Source organism: Leucoraja erinacea, chromosome 14 (genome assembly GCF_028641065.1).
Source record: "Leucoraja erinacea ecotype New England chromosome 14, Leri_hhj_1, whole genome shotgun sequence".
NCBI classification, from domain to species: domain Eukaryota; kingdom Metazoa; phylum Chordata; class Chondrichthyes; order Rajiformes; family Rajidae; genus Leucoraja; species Leucoraja erinaceus.
This window is the reverse complement of record NC_073390.1, coordinates 28,290,184-28,313,128: the sequence shown is the minus strand read 5'-3', so window position 1 is coordinate 28,313,128 and position 22,945 is coordinate 28,290,184. Positions and strand designations below refer to the sequence as shown.

At 41.5% G+C, this 22,945-nt stretch overlaps 1 protein-coding gene across 3 annotated transcripts in view; it reads left to right on the top strand.

Annotated features, from left to right (window-relative positions):
• LOC129703467 (anoctamin-7-like) overlaps positions 1-22,945 on the top strand; it is a 97,714-nt gene that overhangs the window by 59,862 nt on the left and 14,907 nt on the right. For all 3 annotated transcript variants that reach the window (XM_055645948.1, XM_055645950.1, XM_055645949.1), the window contains exons 12-20: positions 4,020-4,163; positions 5,836-5,973; positions 8,193-8,291; positions 12,055-12,157; positions 12,655-12,766; positions 15,396-15,450; positions 17,156-17,253; positions 19,594-19,730; positions 22,269-22,474. In XM_055645948.1, the coding sequence (XP_055501923.1) occupies positions 4,020-4,163; positions 5,836-5,973; positions 8,193-8,291; positions 12,055-12,157; positions 12,655-12,766; positions 15,396-15,450; positions 17,156-17,253; positions 19,594-19,730; positions 22,269-22,474 (1,092 nt within the window). The remainder of the gene's footprint in view (positions 1-4,019; positions 4,164-5,835; positions 5,974-8,192; positions 8,292-12,054; positions 12,158-12,654; positions 12,767-15,395; positions 15,451-17,155; positions 17,254-19,593; positions 19,731-22,268; positions 22,475-22,945) is intronic.

The following is a 22,945-nucleotide window of genomic DNA, read 5'->3' as shown; positions in this document are numbered from 1 at the left end:
AATGTGCATGGCACGATTAGTACGTTTGCAAATGACACGAAAGCAAGTAATTGGATTGCAAGCACACATTGAACAGAAGATGTGGTAGGCTACTGGGAAATAGCTCCAAGATGGGCAAGACTGGGATATAAGGAAAGATAATGAAAATGGTTCTGTGAAGAAGATCTGAATGATAAGTGAATATATTGAAAGGTAAGTCACCAGTTGAGTGATTATGGGTCAAATTAAGAAATTGGAAGGCACTGGAGACTGTATTGAGAGTCATGCAACTGTACATAGGCTTCTTTGTGGAAGTTATTAAATTATAAAATACACAAGTGCACAGGTTAGACAAACTCATGGACAAAAGGAGGGAAACACATGCTGAATGGTAAAGCACGAAAGCACACAAAGTGCTGCAGTAACTCAACAGGTCCGGCAGCATCTCTGGAGAACTTGGATAGGAAATATTTTGGGCCTGTGTCCTTTTTATGTATTAACCAGCATCTGCTGTTCTTTGTTTCAACATTCTGGGATGGTAAAGAATGTTTGGACTGTGTTAGGAATGGGTTTCTGCCACAGTGTGTTTCACCTTCAACAAGAGGCAGGACAGATTAGATTTGGCAGCAGGTAACTAGTGCAATGTTATATAAACATTTATCTAATTGTAATAATTACATGCTTAAGTTGAACGTGATGTTTGAAAGGGAGAAAAACTAAACAGCTATTCTAATTAGACACAAAAAGCAGGAGTAACTCAGCAGGTCAGACAGCATCCCTGGAGAAATGGAATAGGTTAGGTTGGGCTGACTTCTTCACAATGGAACAAGGGTCAACAAATTAAAAGTAGTGAATTAGTTAATGAATAAAACACAGTGTTTAAAACAAAAGATGCAAGAGTCAACCAGTTCATGCTCTAAGAGGCAAAATTCAAGTCAAGTCAAGTCACTTTTATTTCTTTTGCACATTTAAAAACAACTCTCGTTGGCCAAAGTGCTTTACATTGGTGGAGGTACTAACGTTATACAACATTGATTCATAGATTAAGTACATACATAAATACATACATATAGCCCTCACTCAGAGGACGTCAAGAAAGGCTTGAGAGTAAAGATGAGTTTTAAGTCTCGACTTAAAGGAGTCGATGGAGGGGGCAGTTCTGATGGGAAGAGGGATGCTGTTCCACAGTCTAGGAGCTGCAACCACAAAGGCACGGTCGCCCCTGAGCTTATGCCTAGACCGTGGGATGTTCAGTAACCCCGTCAGCCGATCTGAGGGACCTGGAGGTGGTGTGGTGGGTAAGCAGACTTTTGATGTAGGTGGGGGAAAGCCCATTAAGGGCTTTGTAGACGTAAAGGAGGATCTTGAAATTTATTCGGAACCGCACAGGGAGCCAGTGGAGAGAGGCCAGGATCGGGGTGATGTGGTCCCTTTTTCGGGTGCCCGGCAGGGAGTCTTGCCGCGACGTTTTGGACCAGTTGCAGGCGGGACAGGGAAGTTTGGCTGATGCTAGTGTAGAGGGAGTTGCAGTAATCCAGGCGGGAGGAGATAAATGTATGGATGATCTTTTCGAGGTCATCAAACTGGAGGAATTGTGTTATTTTAGCTATCATCCGAAGCTGGAAGAAACTAGAAAAAAACAAAACAATTGAGGACAAACTAAAAGGTAGAGGATCAAATAAAGCCAAAAAAATCTTTTCAAAACTCCTGATGATTGGGAGAGATACAATAATCAACGTAAATTGACAAGAAAAATGCCATAAACGATTATGAAAAGAAATTGACAAAGGACATACATACATGGATCAATGATTTAAAAACATTAAAGTTGAAAAGTGGCACAGATGGTAGAGCCGCTGCTTCACATTGCAGACTTTGGGGTTTAATTGTGATCTCCAGCGCTGTCTGTGTGGTTTCCACATTCTCTCTATGACCACAGGGAGTTTCCCCTGAATACTCCAGAACCTTCTCACATCCCCAAAAGCCATGTGGGTGGTAGGTTGATTAGCCACTAAATACTGCCCATGGTATAGTGAGTGGTAAATCTGGGGGGATTAGAAGAGAATGTGGGGAGAATGTAAAAGATGGGATTAAAATGTATGATTACTACAAAATGGGTGGACGATGTGAATTTGATGCCAAAAAGAGCTGTTTCTGTGCTGTATTTCTCTCTGATGCTTAGATATCCAAATCCAAAAGATATGAGGAGCGAGAGGAAAGAAAATACAATTAGGTAAAATAGGGTAATGGAGAACAACATTGAATGGTGATAATATTCATAATGTAAATGAAAATAAGGGGATGGGGACAATTGTTTTGTATTAGTATTTACTCATAGTAAATTTTAAATAGAAATAGTTACACAGATAGTTAATAGTATTAGAAGAGAATGTGTTCGACAGCTTAAGGAAATGGATTGTGTCAACAAAAGCAAATCACCATAGAAGCATAATGAAGACAATAGTGAAGACAATAATGGCACTAAATGTTCAGCTGTACAAAACCTTTTAAACAATCTCTGGCCTAAGGTAGAGTATTATTAACTTTAGAGAGAGTGCAAGATAGATTTAACAGAATAACACCTTAACCCAAAGGGTTAATTGCAATAAGAGGTAACAATTACTTTAGAAGTTTGGTTATGGGTGATTTGAACATTTCAAGTTTTAGGTTAAGTGTAGCTATTTATTCTGAAGAGACTAGAAGGTTAATTAAATATGAGGAAATATACTTACAAAGAACAATAGAAGTATGAAACCTTTTCCACAAATAACAATTAACACTACATGAGTTACTTAATTTTAAACATGGTATTGATAGATTTTTGTATAATTTAAAGGATAAAAGAAATGTAAGAAGAGCAGGTCATTTATCTTCTTGAAATGTTATATGGAATTATGGCTAATCTATGACCCAAATCCAAATAACTTCCCCACTGTAAATATGAATACAAAGTAATCCAGAATGGCCTTAATACATATGCTACCCCTTGTTATTTCCTAATAATTCAGAGCATGCTGGTCTATGGTTCCCCTCACTCATTCTTTAAGAGTCCTTAAATTATGCAGCAATATATATTATTTTCTAATCTAAATTGTAAGAATTTAGCAAAATCCCATCTATAATGTTTTCTCCAAATTTATTTAAAATGGTGGATTAGGAATAATTTGCTCTTGGCAATTTGTCATTCATTAATTTCATCTTTTTTTTTCTCTCATATTAATATTGGCAAGCCCCTTTTCCTGATTCACCAGCAAGAGGGAGTCTTTGACTAGTGAGTAGGAGTTACTGACTAGAGACTAGAAGACATAAACTAATGACCAGGAATGGGTGTGTTTGGATTGAGACCAAATTTTAATTCTCCTACTCTCTCCAGCAAAGATCAGACCACTTGCATATATATTCTCACAAAGAGGACCCAGTGTTAATTGAAAAGCAAGAACAGGAAAAGCAATACGGTCCCTCGGGTTTGTTCTGCCATCAATTCAGATCATGACTGATCTGCATAGTGACTTTGCTTTATCCACTTTGGTTCCATGGCTTTTAAAATGTTTATCTAAAAAATATTTATCAATCTCATTTTGAAATTTTTAGTTCACCTCCAGCTCCAATGGAGGGTTGTAGATTTATTTTATCATAGAGTCCTTGGCCCAAAACTTTAAATTGATTTCTCCTTCCACTGATGTTGCTAAACCTGCTGAGTATTTCCACTGCACTCTAACATTATCCCTAAGCCAGACAAAATTAGCCCATCTCCTCGATCAAATCCTTCAGTTAACTTTGAATATGAAACAATACAGCACAGGGACAGGTCATCCAGCCTGAAATATCTGTGCTGAACAAGTTAAACTAATCGCCTACACATGATCCACATCGCTCTGTGTGTCTATCAAAAAGCCTCTTGAACACCTTTATTGTATATGCATCAACCACCACCTTAAACAATCTGAAACACTTCCTTTAATTGTCAACACTGAAAAGTATGAATTTGTGTTTCTTCAGATCCATGCTGTTGACCGCTGACCTGCCTTTTGTTCCTCCAGTTAGGTTATCTCTTTGATCATGGGGGCACCGTGATCTTTAGTATCTTCATGTCGCTGTGGGCAGTGACATTCCTTGAATACTGGAAGAGGAAGACTGCAATTCTGGCTTTTAGATGGGAATGCTTAGACTGTGACGAAACTGAGGTAAAATGGCGGCCATGAAATCAGATCAGTGTTTAATGTACGCCAACTTCCTAATGTATCAGCGAAAATCTGTTCATGTCGAAAGGTTAGAAGTTCCAGAGACTAGTAATTGAAGATGGCAACCCAATGCAATGGAGAAGGCTGTCTCTTTACGAGAAGCACCTTCCTTCAGACTACTCTTTGGTTTAGTTAGACACAAAAGTTGCAACTCCATAATGCCAAGGATTTCTCCACAGTACCCTGGCCATTTGCTATGACTCAGATAATTGGCAAAGCTGGCTTTCTTGTCAAAATCATAAACACAAAAGATATACAACAAGGGAGGATGCCATTAGACCCATTATGTCTGTGTTGGTTGAAAAAGGGTTCCCCAGTCCACTCCCATTTCCCAGCACTGGGTCCCTGGCTCTAAAGGACACAGTTTTCCAGGTCCTCATCCAAACACTGTTTAAATTTGATCAGAGTTTCTGCGTCCACCACCTGTGGTGAGTTCCAGATTCCAACCATCTATTGAGTAGAAAAATCCTTTCCCCATTCCTCCACCAGTCCTTCCACCATCTACTTTAAATCTATGCCCCTGGTCATTGGCCTCTGGGCCATGGGGAAATCCCATTCACTAAATCTGGCCCCCCCCTCATTTATTTTATGCACTTTGATTAAGTCTCCTCAGCCTCTTCTGTTCCAAAGAAAACATACTTCCTTCGTAGCTCCAATCTTCCAATTCTGACCATGACTATGTAAATCTCCTCTGCACCCTTCCAATGCAGTCAAATATTTCCTGTAATGTGATGACCAGAAGTGAAGCTGTGTCCTGTACAATTCTGGCTAAACCTCCATACTCTTATGAACTGTGCCTTGACTAACAAAGGCAAGTACCCTTCGAACCTTTTTAACTTAATTGACATGTTCTACTTTTAAGGACCTGTGGGCATAAGCAGATGTTTCTTCATTCAATGTAATTGTACTTCGCGTTCACTTCTTTGCCTTGTTGCACTCACCGAAATCTATTTCCTTATAATACACATGTCAGTACATTAAATTCCATTTGCCACTTTTTTAATGTATCACCTGCATTATGCTCCTTAGGTCTAAATCATTAAAATATTTAATTTAATAAGGGTCGAGGACTAGACCCTGTGAACTAGACGGGCAACAGCCTACCAGTTGCAAAATCACTCATGAACCTTCACTTCTACCACTATCCTAGAATGTTCTCATCTTTGTAATGACAACTGCAAATTATGCGCTATGAACCTTACCCTTATCCACACATTGGTTAACTTTTGAATCCCTGTTTGCTCTTTCCTTAGGAGTATCTTTGGGTTTTCTTTAATTTTCCTTGCTAGTATCTTTTCATTCTTTCTCTTTCCTTTCCTAATTTCTCTTTACATTTCAACCCAATATTTTCTACACTTCCTGTCTTTATTTCTGGTACCTAAGATAAGCCTCCCTTCTTGTCCCATGCTACCCTCCCTGTTTCCTAACCTACCCTCTTTCCACTTCCAGATGGGATCTAGAATTGGCAGTCCTGCCTTTTCCGGTTGTGCGATATCTGCTATGATTTTGTTTTAGGACCTTGTTATCGTACATGAGGAAACACTTGGCTCTTGGTTATTTACTTAACGTTGCACTGATGTCATCTTCATTCCGACTGTTTAACATTTCATTTCAGGAGCGCCCCAGGCCTCATTTTACGGTCATGGCTCCCATGACTGCGAAGAACCCAATCACAGGAGCAGTGGAACCCTTCTTTCCGAAGCAGGACAGGTTCCGACGAATCTTTACGAGTTCGATGGTGATTTTGCTCTTGGTAGGATGTCATTTTTTTGTTTTCTGCTCACAGCATTGCGATATCTTTTGTGCTTCATTTGTGCCCAGGTTCAGCAATGTTACCGGCTCCCCATTTGCACTCGGGGGAATAGTGATGCAGTGGCTATGTTACTGAACTAGTCTTTAGAGACATGAATTTACAGCACTTCCAGCCTCTTCAGAGGTGGGGATGTTTGCTGATGGTTGCACTATGTGCAATTCCTCAGCAAATGAAGCTCATCCTGCTCACAGCAAGACAACATTCAAGCATTATGGCTGGTAAATGGCAAGTAACGTTCCCACCCGTATAAATGCCAGATGACAGACACCTTCAACAGAAGGGAATCCATCAAACTACCCTTGAGACTCAATAGCATTCTGTCCCTCACCTCACCTTTGTCCCTCACCATCAACATGCTAGAGTCATAATCGACCACAAACTCAGCTGAATCTGCAACATAAATCTTTTCTATTGTGTACAATTCTGGAATGATGTAGTGGCGACAGAGAGAGTGCAGAAGAGACTTGCCAGGATATTGCTGGAATGGAAGAACTAGGGGATGTAGATTTAATGTGAAAGGGGAGACATTTAAAGGAGAACTGAGGGGTAATTTTTTCACACAGTGGGCGGGTGGGTATCTGGAATGAGCAGACCAGAGGCAGATACAATACATTTAAAAGGTGTTGGACAGGTACTTGGATAGAGGAAGTATGGAAGGAAAAATAGGCTAATGTTGGCAAATAGAATTAGTGAAGATAGGCACCACAGTCGGAAGGAATGAGATATGTCCACAGGGCCTGTTTCTCTGTGGTATCTTTTTATGATTTTTCTTAGGCAGCCTTTTAGGCTTGAGACAGACTTGTTCACACTGTGGGTCCAGAGGCAATTGCTGAGGTGAATGTGGGAACTGCAGACTCTTCCACAGATGGGCAGCAATGCTGAAGGCCCAGATGAATGGGTTGTTTGTGGGGTTGTTTTTTTCCTTCCTCCACTTATGCCTGGTGTGGACTCCAGGCTCTCAAAACCATCCTGCATGCACCTTCTATACTCTCTAGAGACTCCCAAGAATCAGTGAAATCGGTGATTTTTATTTTCAAGGAGGCTTTAAAGACATCTTTGAAACTTTTCCTCTTCTGGCATGGTAATCTTTTCCTGTGACAGAGTTTGGAATAGATGTTTGAGGAGTCTTGTGCAATTAAATTAGGACCCAGTGCGGGAGTTTAGTTCTGGGAGTAAATGTGAATGTTGTTTTGCATATCTCTGCAAAATATTAGTGAATTTAAGTGTTTTGCAGAGACGGGTGTTCGTGGTATGATTTAAATGAGTCCAGAGCTCACACACATTTGGGAGGACAGAAATCGCTGGTGCTGAGTTACTCGTGGTTTTGTGCCTGTTCTGAGATCTTGCTCTTCAGTCACCCTTTACTTCGGTTGACCAGACTATGCTCGTAAAATGGTGTGATGATCAGAGCAACTTTGTGGCTCACATGATTCCCTAAAACCATTCCACCATCCACAAACGATAAAGTAGGAGCAACATAGAATACCATCTGAATCAAACCAGCTCCAAGCGCACTCAAATATTGACAATGCCCAAAACAAAGCACCCACTTGATAGACACCCCATCCTCCACCTGATACAATCATTCCTTCCACCATGGCACACCATGGGTGAAGTGTGTACGAACTGTGTATTGATCGCTTAGATCGCTCTGTCATCACCCTCCACTGCCTTCAAGAAAAAGGACAGTGGGTAGATGTGGATGCCACGGTGTGCGGGTTCCCCTCCAGGTTGAAGATTTGGAAATGCATCACAATTTCTTTATCGCCTCTTAGTCTCTCCCCAACACACCATGGGAGCAAGATCACGGCACCTCAAGGAAGCATCTCGCAGACACCTTGTCACGAAATGTAAGGGATGGGCCGTACATGCTATCCTTGCCAATGGTACTCAGATCCAAAAACATTATAACAACCTGTCTTCACAAAACATTTGTAGGACACCCTCCCTTTCCCCATCTCGAAGTATAGGTGGCCACCCCAATGCCTTTCCAGTTGGTTCAAAGTCACTGTGCTGTGATTTAAGTGCTGCATCATAAGACAGCTTGGGAGAGAAGAGAAGAACATTTCTTTGTGTAGCGAATATCGTGTTGACTATTGAATGATGAGATGGATGTCACTGGATGACTATGTACTCATGATGAACTTCTCTTCTTTTAGATCATTGTGGTGTTAATGTTCGTGATATCCGTCATTTTGTACCGCACTATCATAAGTATCGTCATGTATGAGTCTGGAAACTCCATCATCATGGCAATTGTGAGTATGCCCTCACCTCTGCACAACAGCTAGTTCCAGCAGTCCCATTTTCCTGCAGGTTACCCTCCCTCATACGACCATCAATATTATCAACAATTGGTTCTTTTACCAACCTTTTTACACTAGCAGTAACTTATAGTGGCCAATTAACCTACCGATGTGTCTTTGTGATGTTGGAGAAAACTGGTGCAGCTGGGAGATCACCATCACAATCACAGGGAGATTGTGCAAACTTCACGTAGACTGCAGATGAGGGCAGGATGTAGCCTGTGTCCATGGAGCTTTGAGACAGTGGCTTCACTCCACTGTGTCACACACTGCTCTCTGCTGCTGCAAGGCGGCAACAAATGAGGATGAAAGAAGAAAGGAAGGTTTGCATTTCTTCATCACTTTTAACATTCTCAGGATGTCTCAAAGGGCCTTACAGCAATTTCAGTTAATTTTTAGGCACAGTTGGTCTTTGGGGCAAAATTGCCCACGATAATGTGCAAGAAAGATCTACAAGATGATGACCAGATAATGTTTCATGTATTGACAGATGGATAGATATTGCCCTGTACACCTGTTGAGAACTTTCCTGCTTATCTTTTAAGTAGTCCTGGGCCTTGACTGGCACCCAACCTGAGAGAGAAGCCAAGTTTAATGTTGTATATGAAAGCCACAGTCGCAGTAGATTATGAAGGCCAGATCCTCTGCTCTCATGCTTTTAGAAACATAGAAAACAGGTGCAGGAGTAGGCCATTTGGCCCTTTGAGCCAGCAGCGCCATTCAATATGATCATGGCTGAATATCCAGAATCAGTACCCTGTTCCTGTTTTCTCCCTATGTCCCTTGATTCCGTTAGTCCGAAGAGCTATCTCCAACTCTCTCTTGAATAAATCCAGTGAATTGGCTTCCACATTGAGATATGGAATTGGCAGAGAATTCTACAGATTCACAACTATCTGGGTGAGAACATTTTATCTCATCTCAGTCCTAAATAGCCTACCCCTTATTCGTAAACGGAGACCCCTGGTTCTGGACTCCCCCAACATCAGGAATTTTTTCCTGCATGTAGCCTGTCCCATCCCTTAAGAATTTTATATGTTTCCATAAGATCCCCTTTCATCCTTCTAAATTCCAGTGAATATAAGCCCAGTCGATCCATTCTTTCATCATATGTCAGTCCCGCTATCCCGGGAATTAACCTGGTGAATCTACGCTGCACCCCCTCTATAGCTACAATATCCATCCTCAAATTAGGAGACAAACTGCACACAATACTCCAGGTGTAGTCTCACCAGGGCCCTGCACATCTACGGTAGGACCTCCTTGCTTCAATACTCAAATCCTCTTGCTACAAAGGCCAACGTGCCATTTGCTTTCTTCACTGCCTGTTGTACCTGCACAGTGACTGATGTACAAGGGCACCCAGGTCTCATTACACCTCCCCTTTTCCCAATCTGACACCATTCCAATAATAACTTGCCCCCTTGTTCTTGCCACCAAAGTGGACAACCTCACATTTATCCACATTATACTGCATCTGCGATGCATCTACACACTCGCCCAACCTACCCAAGTCACCCTGCAGCCTCAAAGCATCCTCCTTGCATCTCACACTGCCACCTAGCTTTGTGTCATCCGCAAACTTGGGGATGTTACATTTAATTCCTTTGTCTAAATCGTTAATATATATTGTAAATAACTGATTTCCCAGCACTGAGCCTTGCGGCACCCCACCAGTCACTGCCTGCCATTCTGAAATGGACCCGTTAATTCCTACTCTTTGCTTCCTGTCTGCCAACCAGTTCTCTACCCATGTCAATACCCTACCCCCAATACCATGTGCGCTAATCTCTTGTGTGGGATCTTGTCACAGGTTTTTTGAAAATCCAGATACACAACATCCACTGGCTCTTCCTTATCCATTCTACTTGTTACATCCTCAAAAAATTCCAGAAGATTAGTCAAGCATGATTGTCCCCAATGTTTCTATATTGGGGACGATCAGCCATGATCACAATGAAAGGCATTGCTGGCTCAAAGGACCGAATGGCCTCCTCCTGCACCTATTTTCTATGTTTTCTATGATTTCCCCTTCATAAATCCATGCTGACCTTGCCCGATCCTGTCACTGCTTTCCAAATGCTATGCTATTACATCTTTAATAATCGATTCAAGCATCTTCCCCACTACAATGTCAGCCTAACGGGTCTATAATTCCCTGTTTTCTCTTTCCTTCCTTTTTTTAAAAAGTTGGGTTACATTAGCTACCCTCCAGTCCACAGGAACTGATCCAGACTCGATGGATTGGGACTGGGATTTGACCCCACAGCCTCCAATAACGGAGCCTTGCTATGTATTTGACCCCCTAATTACCCTGCCGTAACTTTGGGGCATGGTTCATTACAGAAAATTACACTCCCTCTTTCCATGGCTTAGTGGGTAAGAGCATGGCTAGTTTGAACGAGCCAAACAGGTAGTTTGAACTCATTTTGATTCATGGGCAGTGTTAACAGCTGTTCTAAAGTAACTGAACCGTCATCTCACCAACCAGAGAGCGGTGCTGACCTCCTATCTACCCGATTGAAGATCTTTAAACTATCTTTAATCAGACTTTACTGGGCTTTATCTTATTCTAAATGTTATAGGCTTTATTCTAAAACTGCACACTGGCTTAATTGTAATTATGTATAATCTTTTCACTGACAGGATAGCACGCAACAATAAAGCTTTTCACTGTGCCTTGGTACACATAACAATAGCAAACTAAACTAAATTAAGGTGAACTAAACTAAACTGAAGTAGTAATGCACTGAACTGGGCAAGAGAAGGTTAGGTTAAAAATCTGGTCTGGCTTAAGGGATTCACAGGACGGTTTTTGAGGGGCTCAGATTGTCCTGACCCAAGCTCAGTTGTGATGGTAAGGAAGCTGAACAAGCAACCAGCACCCGCTGATCAGACCCAGAGAAGTAAACATAGAAACATAGAAAATAGATGCAGGAGGAGGCCATTTGGCCCTTCGAGCCTGCACTGCCATTCATTGCTGATCATCCACAATCAGTAACCCGTGCCTTCCTTCTCCCCATATCTCTTCATTTCCCTAGCCTCTAGAGCTCCATCTAACTCTCTTTTAAATCCATCCAGTGAATTGGCCTCTACTGCCTCCTGTGGCAGAGAATTCCACAAATTCACAAGGCTTTACGATTTTTTTTAAATAATAAAATCTCTTGAAAATTACCATCTGGGCAATATTTCTTTCTAGTTGTTGATGTGCTGGTGTTAAAAGATCTGCTGCTTGTGTTGTTGCTGCACGCACTTCACTGGATGAAGAGCATCTGGAAATGACTGCACAGTGTGTATTTAGTTTTATAATGATAGATATAATGGATAGCGGTGGTCAGAATCAATCAGAGGAGCTCTTTGAACCAGGAGTCAAAGTTACAGACCAATCCATGGGAAAGAGGGAACCAATTGAAGGCAGTGGAGGAGAGACAAACCCTATAGGCAGGAGATAGGCAGGCAGAGCCAAGATCCAATCAGTGCTGAGAGAGATGGAACAAAGGGTTAAGGGAAGGCAAAGGGCCAATAGGGAGTTAAGGAAAGGGAGAGACAAAGGCCGACTGGGGAAGACGGAGAAGAATTATATATAGTTTAAAATAATATTTATTACAATATATTTAAAAATAATACATGTATCTATTTGAAATGATCCTTTGTATTCAAATAAAAGCATAATAAATGTTTTTTTTCTCATCTGTCTTGTATTCTTTTCTCTCAGGCTTCAAGGGTTGCCAGTTTCAGTGGATCGATAGTCAATCTCTTATGCATTCTCATCTTGGCTCGACTATATACATATCTAGCCCATTTCCTAACCAAATGGGGTAAGAACCAGTTTAATGCACACAACTCATAGCTATAACAATATGAACTATGTAATGATTCCCTAGGTCAGTCAGGTTACCTTGTTACTGCAAAGTGTGGATTGGGTATAAAGTCACTGATGTTACTGTCGTAAAACAAACACCAGAATCTTCAAGAGCTAAATTATCTAATTATTTTTCCAGAGATAATATGCCTTTGTGCCACATTCTTTCTTCCATAAAGACAATCCTCAATTCTTTGTGGTTAAGTGAACAATTATGATAAGGAATACCTTGCAGTACAGCCTGGCTGACAATGAGAGTCCACGTGCTAACAAGACAAATACACGGAGGAATGTTTGACCTGGAATCACAAAAATCAAACCCACACTGGTGCTTCTGCAGCGTTGAGGGACTGGGTGGCAAAAACAGAATTTTTGATCCAGAATTGAGAGGAAACAATAAGAACACAATAAACATATTACTTAATCTCATGCTCTCTGTTCCATTTGTTTCAGAAATGCACAGGACTCAGAGCAAGTATGAAGATGCATATATCGTCAAGGTGTTTCTGTTTCAGTTCATCAACTTCTACTCCTCGCCAATCTACATTGCTTTCTTCAAGGGCCGGTAAGGTGCATTGTCTTCATGAAAGCCAAGAACCAGTGGGTTTTGCACTGCTTTCTTCTCTAAAGCATGCCACTTGTCTGGGATAACATGACGGGAGGCATACGGTCCGAGACCTATGGTAGTTTTGTTCTATGATTCCAGCTGCCTGCCTGCCCCCAGTACCCGACTCAAGACTGAGAGGTGGTTTTTGAACATTGTCCCAATAGTCTGTATGGTTTCCAATATCTGTTGCCTTTGTCATTAGAAAATGAACCCTTTAATGCTTTGACTGAGCCTAACATATTCTTACCTAATTCACAGGTCACTTAGGAGTTTTGAGCAGTAGGTCCATGTCTTTCACCCATCCTTGTCCAGAGGTGGTGAATATAGTTGCAATAAGTTGTCTCATGACATTCTATGTTTGATGGACTCAGTAGATAACTGTTGACATTCCCAGGTTCTCATTATCCTGCCAAAGGAAGCCTTTGGTCCTGTTGAAAAGATGCTATGTGACCAGAAAGAAATGGTTTTCACTGATAGGAAGAATGTAAACATGTACAAGACAAAGATCAGAACAAAACAATTCATGTCCATGACAGAAGCAGTTGCCTTAACTTAGATCCATTTAAGATTAAATTGGATGTACATTAGCAAAACTGAAAAAAACGAATCAATAGCTGATAGGGTAAGATAATAATTTACCATTCCACTCATTGTGTTCCTGACTTCGGCATCCAGAAAAAAAATAATTTCCCAGCTCTTGTTAGACTTGAATAAGAATGAGTTAGGCTCAGCCACGTTATTAAGGATTTCTGTTTCTTTCCACCAACTAACTCCATACTCTCTCCGGAGAACATCTTTTTCTCATCTGCCAATTTAATGTGACATGGAGCTTCTGATAACTAAGCTCACTGCAGGGAAATTGGCCTATTTCTGCACTGTAGATTCAATGTAATAAACGGGTGGTTTCAGGCCAAAACTGCGCAGTCCGACTGCTGGTTTACATCATTACATCCCTGCTCAAATTCATGCTTGTGTTTAGTGAAGCCCATCACTGGCATTTGAGTCTAACAGTTTCAGTTCTGTCATGTCTTCATGAAACTTGCAATGATCAATTACATAAGAGAAAGGTGACCCTTCAATGCTAAGTCCCCTGGTTCTTGATTCCCCTACCCTGGGTAAAAGATTCACTCTATCTATCCCCCTCATGATTTTATATATTTCTATATATGGTCACCCATCCGTGCTCTCCAGAGATGCTGCCTGTTACTCCAGCTTTTTGTGTCTATCTGCTATATGATCATCAGCCTCCTTTGCTCCAAGGAATAAAGTCCATGTCTGACCAACCTTTCCCGATAGCTCAGGCCCTCAGGTCATGGCAACATCCTCGTAAAGCTTCTCTGCCCCCTTTCCAGCTTAATGAAGCCATCAAACCTGCTTTGTCCACTCTTTTGGGCACAGGTCTATTTCTCTACAATTAATCCCACACCCCTGCTCTTGGTTCATTGCTCTTAATTTTACAGCTAATATTTCTATGTTTTGTGAAAATTGCCATTAATCCTACTTTGCCCACTCGTTTAGGCTGTGCAAACAAAAACAAATCTTTCTGCTTTTTGCCAATTGCCATAATCTTTCCAGTGACGGGGTGACCAATAATGAACACAACAATCCAAATGTGGCATCACCAATGTCTTGTACAACTACAACACAATGTCCCAACTTCTATACTCATTACCTTGACTGATCAATGCCTTCTTGACCACCTTATCCTTCTATGATGCCACTTTCAAGGAACTGCACTCCTAGATCACTCTGATCTACAACACTCATCAGAGCCCTACCATTCACTGTGAAGATCCTGGTGTGAATTCCTTGGTGTTTCTTGGGGGCTGGCAGGTGATCTTATAGAGGTGTATAAAACAATGTTTCTGCTCACCATATATCAGCAACTTCAGTCACAAAAGCCTCGTTGTATCAGTGTTCTGGCAGAAAACGTGCAAGTCAATGGTTTCATGTAGTGTGTGCAGCAGTGGCAAGATCTAAAAGCAAAACAAAATAGATGCAGGAAATCTGAAGTAAAACAGAAAATGCTGGTGATAATCAGCAGCAATCAAGTGGAGTAAGGAAGTGAAGAGAGCTCCGGTGATCCAAAGAGATTTACCTTGAAATGTTAACTCTTTCCTGCTGCATGTGGAAAAATCCAAATGGTTCCTTATACATCATCATCCTTGGTGTCATAGTCATAAAGCCGTATAGCAAGGAAACAGACACTTCAGCCCACTACCAAACTCCCATTTATACTAATCCCATTTATTCTTCTCACCACATTCTCTTTATTCCGCCCAGATTCTACAACTTATCTACACACTAGGGGCAAATTACATCAGCCAAATAACCTATCAATCTGCATGTCTGGAATGTGGGGGAAACTGAAACACCAGTAATCATAAGGAGATTGTGTAAATTCCACACAAACAGCATCCAAGGACAAGACTGAACCCCTGTCTCTAGCGCCGAGAGGCAGCAACTCTATTGGCTGCACTACTGTCCAAAATCTCACTAGAATTCTGGATTCAAAACCTATCTTGTATTCAATTCATTTTATGTTGTTGAAGTTCTAAACCTATTTCCATTTTATTCTGTTCCTTAGATTTGTTGGTTATCCTGCAGGCTATAAAACACTGTTTGGAGTCAGAAATGAAGCTGTGAGTATATAATTATAGCATTCTACAAAGAGCGTTATTACATGTTTTCAGATGTTTGGTCCAGCGATGCAAATCCTGGGACATGGTAGGACAGAAACGGACACCATCGAAGGCAACATTATTTGTGCTAGAACCTGATCTATCAAACTTGTATTGGAAAGCATGATCTTTGTAGAGAGTGGGATGGGAGTGGTTTTGGAAGATGATGGGGCAAGGTTACATTTATAGTCCAGACTTTTGTTTTTTCAGCCCCAGTGAGGTCTTCAGTGAGGGAAGTGTATTGCAATCAGTCTCAAAGAAACCAATTGGCATCTCTGACATGCCCCTTGATGGCTTTTGTCCTTTTCTTAAGATGGTGGCATCTGGTTCTTTCCCACAGAACAGAGAGGGGTGCAGGATCTTACTCCCACTGTTAGATAAGCACAACGTTGTCCTATGACAGATGAGGTTCCCTGGACATTTATCCCTGGATTTGCTGACATTTTAGGATTTGTGGCAAGCTCTCTTTGGCCCAGAAAGGTTACTGCCCAACTAAAACACTTTCCAGAGAGGGCACATCATCAAAGGGGAGCCTTATCCTATTTTAATAACCCACTCCTCTGCCTACTGCTTGACTCTTGGCATTGCTTTTGCTGCAAGAATGTGTTGAATGGAGCGCTTAGTTTTTCAACTGTGTGCAATCTCACCAATGTATTTCAGAGCATCTCTCCCTGCTAGAATTCTGAACCCTTCTTGAAACAAATATTTTACATAAAGCATTAACCTGAGTTCCATAGAATTAAAAAAAAATCAAGTATCAGTAAAACAATCAAACGATAGCAAGCAAACAATTAACAATCCCGTTAAAATCTGCACCTTATACTCACGTAGAGTTAGTGATTATGACCCACCCATTAGAATCATAGAGTCATACAGCAGGGAAACAGACCTTTTGGCCCAACATGCCACACCGACCAATATGTCCCACTGTAGAACAGGCCATTACATTTTGATCCCTGGCAGCACTGCTTTAACAAGATCTTCCAAGGCAGTGGATAGAAACTGGACAGATATATTCCACATGAACAAATTGCATAAAAAATTGCAACCTGCATTTGAGAGTTACAGCCTGATTCTGTTTCGCACTCTTTAATATCTTTACAATCAATGTTTTGGTGTGTTGGAGTATTAATCACATTAACATCTATTAGTTTGGAAAATTGGGTAAACAGGCTCCACCAAAGTCCACAACATGTTTTTATTGCATGTGGTCTGAATCATATTACTGTTTATGGGAGCTATCTATGCATAAAAAGACTTCCCTTTTTTCCCTCCAACATTTCAGGATTCAATGTAATTCATAGCTGTAATAAATCTTGGGATTAAAAATAAAAAATGCTCAAACACCCAACAGGTCAGGCAGCTTCTATGGAGAGAGAGGAAGAGAGAGACAAGAGTTAACATTTCAGTCGATGGCCTTAAAGTCAGCAATCTGAAATATAAATGATTTGTCTGTTCACAGATGCTACCTGACCTGCTGAGTGTTTCCAGCATTTCTTTTCAATGCAGATTTCCAGCATCTGCAATTTTGTTTTGTTTTTTTGAAGAATTTCAGGATATTCTAAAGTGAATACAGAACTCGTATAATTGCAGGTCTCCTCCACTATTTATTGACCTATGTCCCTGCTAAGCCCAAGACAAAGTATCAGTTCCTCTTCTTTTCCAGTGTGGACCTGGTGGCTGTCTGATCGAACTGGCTCAGGAATTACTTATTATCATGGTTGGAAAGCAACTCATTAATAATATGCAGGAGTTTATCATCCCGTGAGTATCTGCTAAAAGGGGAAACTGGTAAACACTGATATTATGAATGTAAATACCAATGATCTTTGAACCAAATCATGGTTCTTTTGTGAACATAATTATTGCTCACTGGTTGCACTGCCATGATCCAACACCATGTCACTGCCATCCTCAAGCAGAGCCAGAGCAAGAGATGCAGCATTGTCTTCCACTTGCTGTGCTCCCAGATATAGTTCCAGTTGATTCTTCCCATTCGTGTTGTTGCCCTCACAGCGATGAAGCATGGAAACAAACCCTTTGGCCCACATGTCCATGCCAACCATCTATCTACAATAATAGCATTTTCTACTCTCCATCTGCCTGCATTTGGCCCATATCCCTCTAAACCTGTTTTATCCATGCACCTGTCTAAATGTTTCTTAAACGTTGGATAGCATGTCTTTGGTAAGTGGGGAAACCAGAGCACTTGGTGGAAAAACCACACAGTCACAAGGAGAGCATACAAGCTCTGCACAGACAACACTTGAGATGGGGTATTGTGGCAATATTTGCCGTATTAAATATATGATTTTCAGGATATTTTTCAATGGGACTCTTTTATATAAAGATAAAAGTCAAGTCATCTCGACCAATGACAGTTTGAATGCACAGTGAATGCTGTCACAAGTACAGCGTGTGAAAATAAAATAAAATACTGGAAATACTCAGCATTTCAGGCATCTTTGGTGGGGGGAGAAACAACTAATATTTCAGGTTGATATCCTTTCACCAGATCATATTTGAGGGCAATTCCCCTGACATCAGGTAATCGACCTGAAATGTTCATTCCGATTTCATTCTACAATGCAGCTTGATCTGCCGTGTGGTTCCAGCATTCTCTGTGTATCTTTGCTTTACAGTCCACATGAAGCCGGTCTGGGTTGCTGACAGTAGCTTCAGGTGTTTCAGGTTAGGCTACATGTGTGTGAAGATCCTGAAGATGTTATCAGTTAAACAGAGTAATGGCAGCTCACCCGCAGCACCGTCAGCGCATCAGTCAGACGTGAGATATTCACGGGAACCTCCTCTAAACTCTATTGCATCCAGTGTTCCCAATGTGGCCTCCTTTACATCGGCAAGAACCAGCAAAGACTCGGCAACTATATCGCCGAGCAAGTACTTGGTTCGTCGATAGACAAAAGATAACAGGTGCTGGAGTAGGCTATTCGGCCCTTCGAGCCAGCACCGCCATTCAATGTGATCATGGCTGATCATCCGCAATACTAAACTGTTTGCCTTTGTACCCCGTTCCTGCCTTTTCCCCATATCCCTTGACTCCGCTACCTTTAAGAGCTCTGTCTAGCTCTCTCATGAAAGCATCCAGAGAGCCTCCACCGCCCACTGAAGCACAGAATTCCACACTCACAACTGTGTGAAAAAGTGTTTCCTCATCTAAATGGCTTACCCCTTATTCTTAAACTGTGGCCCCTGGTTCTGGACTCTGCCAACATCGGGAACATGTTTCCTGCCTCTAGCGTGTCCAAACCCTTAATAATCATATATGTTTCAATAAGTTTCCCTCTCATCCTTCTAAATTCCAGAGTATACAAGCTCAGTCGCTCCATTCTATCAACATATGACAGTCCTGCCATTTCTGGAATTAACCTGGTGAATCTAAGCTGCACTCCCTCAATAGCAAGAATGTCCTTCTTCAAATTGAGAGACCAAAACTGCACACAAAATTCCAGGTGTGCTCTCACTAGGCCCCTGTACAACTGCAGAAGGACCTCTTTCCTCCTATACTCAACTCCTCTTGTTATGAAGGCCAACATGCCATTTGCTTTCTTCAATGCCTGCTGACTGGATCTCCCAGTTGCTAACCATTTTAATTCCCTTACCATTCCCAAACTGACCTTTCTGTCCTGGTACTCCACCATTTGCATTTCTTCTATCCTTATTTCACACCTTTTGTCTTTTCATCTTAGGTCTTTGTGCAAAATCTGCCTATCAATCCCCCCCCCCCCCCCCCCCCCCCCCCCCACTCATTTGTATCCACCCATAACTCCACCAGCTTTGCAGATGTGGGTTCAAACTGAAGATAGACACAAAAAGTTGGAATAACACAGCGGGTCAGACAGCATCTCTGGAGAAAAGAATCGGTGACATTGTTTGTTGAGGCTCTTCTTTATACCAGGGCTTGTTTCCTTTGTCTCCTCCTTTCCAGCTCCCTTCACATCCCTCCCCCACTACAATGAGTGAGGAAGGGTCCTGACCCAAAATGTCACCTATCCATGTTCTCCCAAGAGAACTTTAATGACTTTTATGAAAGTGTATTTTATTGAAATAGTTAGTTGTTGCTTACTTCTTTACTTTATTGATCAGGAAGATTAAAGTTTGGTGGGAGAAGCATAAATGGAAGACCGCGGTCAAGGATGAGGCCAATCCAACACTTCAGCCCTGGGAGCAGGATTACAGACTGCTGTACTGTGAAGGGCTTTTTGAAGAGTATCTTGAGATAGGTAGGTAGCATTTTGTGTCTCCAATGGGAATCAGTTCATGGGCATGAGAAAACGTCATAACTTGCGAGGCTTTGAAGATATGGCCCTGCTCATCTCTTAATATAATCATGATTAGTACATTAAAAAAATGTTATTTTTTAAGATCTTTAAAAAAAATTCCTTTGCTCTCATGCTGTGTCTTAGATTAGTAATTGCACTCTAGAGTTTACTAGCATCTATGCCACCCTCTCTGTGTTAGTCATGGAACGATTGAGAAGAGCAAACTTTTCTATACAGTGCGGGGAAAAATAAAGAAAGATTCCTTTGAACCAGCGGAAACTACAGGCCACTGTAATGTGAATATTATTAGATCAGAGAGCTGATGAAGTGTCCCGTCTCCAGCTTAGTGAGGTCAAGTTGTAATGTCAGTTGTCAAGTTGGTCAAATCGAGCCATCCACAGTGGATGTTATGATAAATGACAAATCACAGTTGATGATAAATGATAAAGGGAATAACGTTTAGTGTAAGATAATTTTGAGTAAAGTCCAATCAAAGATAGTCCGATGGTCTCCAATGAGGTAGGTAGTCGTTCAGGATTGCTCTCTAATTTGTGACAGGATGGTTCAGTTGGCTGATAACAGCTGGGAAGAAACTGTCACTGAATCTGGAGGTGTGCGTTTTCACACTTCTGTACCTCTTGCCTGATGGAAGAGGGGAGAAGAGAACGTGGCTGAGGTGCGACTCATTCTTGCTTATACTGGTGGCCTTGCCAAGGCAGCATGGGGTGTAAATGGAGTCAAATGAAGGGGGTTTGGTTTGTGTGATGATCTGGGCTGCATCCACAATTCTCTACAATTTCTTGCGGTCTTGGATGGAGCTGTTCCCTAACCTTTCCTCACCGGCTAACTTTACCCACATCAGTGTGATAGTGAGTATTTGCTTTTGTGTGTGCCACTTGCGCCTATATGTTTGTGTGTCTGCTTGTCTGAGCTTGGTTGTGTCTGTGAGTGTGCGCCTTGGTTTTGTTATGGGTATATGCCTGTATGTCTGGGTTTGGGTGTGGGTCTGTGTCTGGGTTTGTTTTTTGTGCAAGATGGTGTGCCTGGGTTTGGTTATGTATAAGCCCAGGGTGAAACTCATTGGTCCTTCAAAATAATATTATGGATAGTTGTGTGGTGCCACAAGATGTAAAGGCAAAGTATGCTTTGTTTTTTTCTGGAGTAACGGTGAATTAGTCTGTTACTTGGAGAATGCGATAGATTTTTAACGCTGTCATTGGAATGACATTGGGGATCAGCTACTGATTATAACTCAGGAACTCTCTGCCACAGAAGGTAGTTGAGGCCAGTTCATTGACTATATTCAAGAGGGAGTTAGATGTGGCCCTTGTGGCTAAAGGGATCAGGGGTATGGAGAGAAGGCAGGTACAGGATACCGAGTTGGATGATCAGCCATGATCGTATTGAATGGCAGTGCAGGCTTGAAGGGCCGAATGGCCTACTCCTGCACCTATTTTCTATGTTTCTATAACCAAATTCAATTGGTTTTGGTCTGTTACACAGAGAGTAATGGTACCTCAGATCATCATGCATAGAAAGCAATGATGGCTGTAGCTCTTCATCAATTCAGTTGAAATGTTGACATCACTGACAGCTCTAGCCCAACCCTTGTTGTTTTCAGGTGCATCTTTTGTTATGATGTGGTAGTCTTTTTTTATTTTTTTATTTATTAGAAGTAAGTACAATACTGTGGTACCTTTTTTTCAGGTGCCAAATATATGTTAGCATGTTACATTCTATGTACATCTTCATTTTTTGGATGCTTTCATGAGAGAGTATGTGAGGAAAAGAAGTAAAAAAGAAGAGAGAAAGAAAGAGTAGAAAATAGGAGATAGGAGATGAGTATTTATATTCTTGACCATCTTTCACCCTATCTGAAACAGTTGTTTTTTATGATTTTGTTGCACCATTTGCTTCCAAGAAGTCAATAAATGGAGACCAACTCGTTAAGAATTGGTCTTGTTTATCTGTTAGGAGGAATCGCATTTAAGATGTGCTGTGTCCAACATATTTATAATCCACATTTTAAGCGTTGTGGTAGTCTGATGGGCAGTAAGATAGAAATTGCAGATTTCCTATCAGCTTTATATGACGGTCTATTGATCTTCTGCGTCAGAATCAATAAAGAGCGCAAGACCTTGATGAGGATCAGTCCGTGGCCTAGGGTTCACCCCGTGCATTAAAGGTGGCTGCATTGCCACCTTTAAGCTGGCCTGCCCATTCATGTGGGTGAGAAAGATCTCGGCAGTCTGAATGAATTTTCTTGAAAGTCTGACCCACACTTATCACTCAGTTCATCTGATCAATTATCTTATCTACTGTGCAAGTGAGCTTGAAATGTGGAAAATGGACAAAGGAGCAAACTGTTCTGAAGGCAAACAGTTTAGAAGTAGTTTCAGTCATTCTGAGGAAGCAAAAAACACTAAACAAAACCATTTCGGGGGTGTGTATTGCTAGCGATCTCTTCTGATGGTCGTTGTGTCTTGCTTTATTCTGCAGTCCTCCAGTTTGGATTCATCACCATCTTCGTGGCTGCCTGCCCACTGGCCCCTTTGTTTGCCCTTTTCAATAACTGGGTGGAAACCCGCCTGGATGCCAACAAGTTTGTCTGCAAGTATCGGCGGCCGGTTGTGAAACATGCAGAGGGGATCGGAATCTGGTTCAACATCCTGGAGACCATCACCACGATAGCAGTAATTAGTAATGTGAGCATGCTGGCATCTGACTTCTACTTTATCTGGCCCTTAATCTGCAAAATGTTAAGGATTCCCTTTCCAGATGTTCCCATTACATTCATGTTCTTGTATGTTGTTCCCATTGCAAGTTCATTGATATTTTCTTTGTGCAGATTCATTGAGCCATGCAGACAGACAAATCCCAGGGTAAATTTGTGTCACTTATTAGCAGATCTCTGTAGTTGCCCTGTTGTTGCTCGATCACCCAGCACAGAAACCCAGAGGAAGATGGAGAGAAACATTAGGAAAGGTTCTGACTCCTGATCTATGATCAGTGGCTTGAGGAGAATTGGTATGGGTATTAGTTTATTCTTGTCATATATACTACCAAACTACAGTGAACAATGTCCAAGCATACTATCCAAGCAAATACATACATACCATATGTGGGTGCATCAGGTTCTGCAAAAGAGAGAATAAACAGAGGGCAGAATATAATGT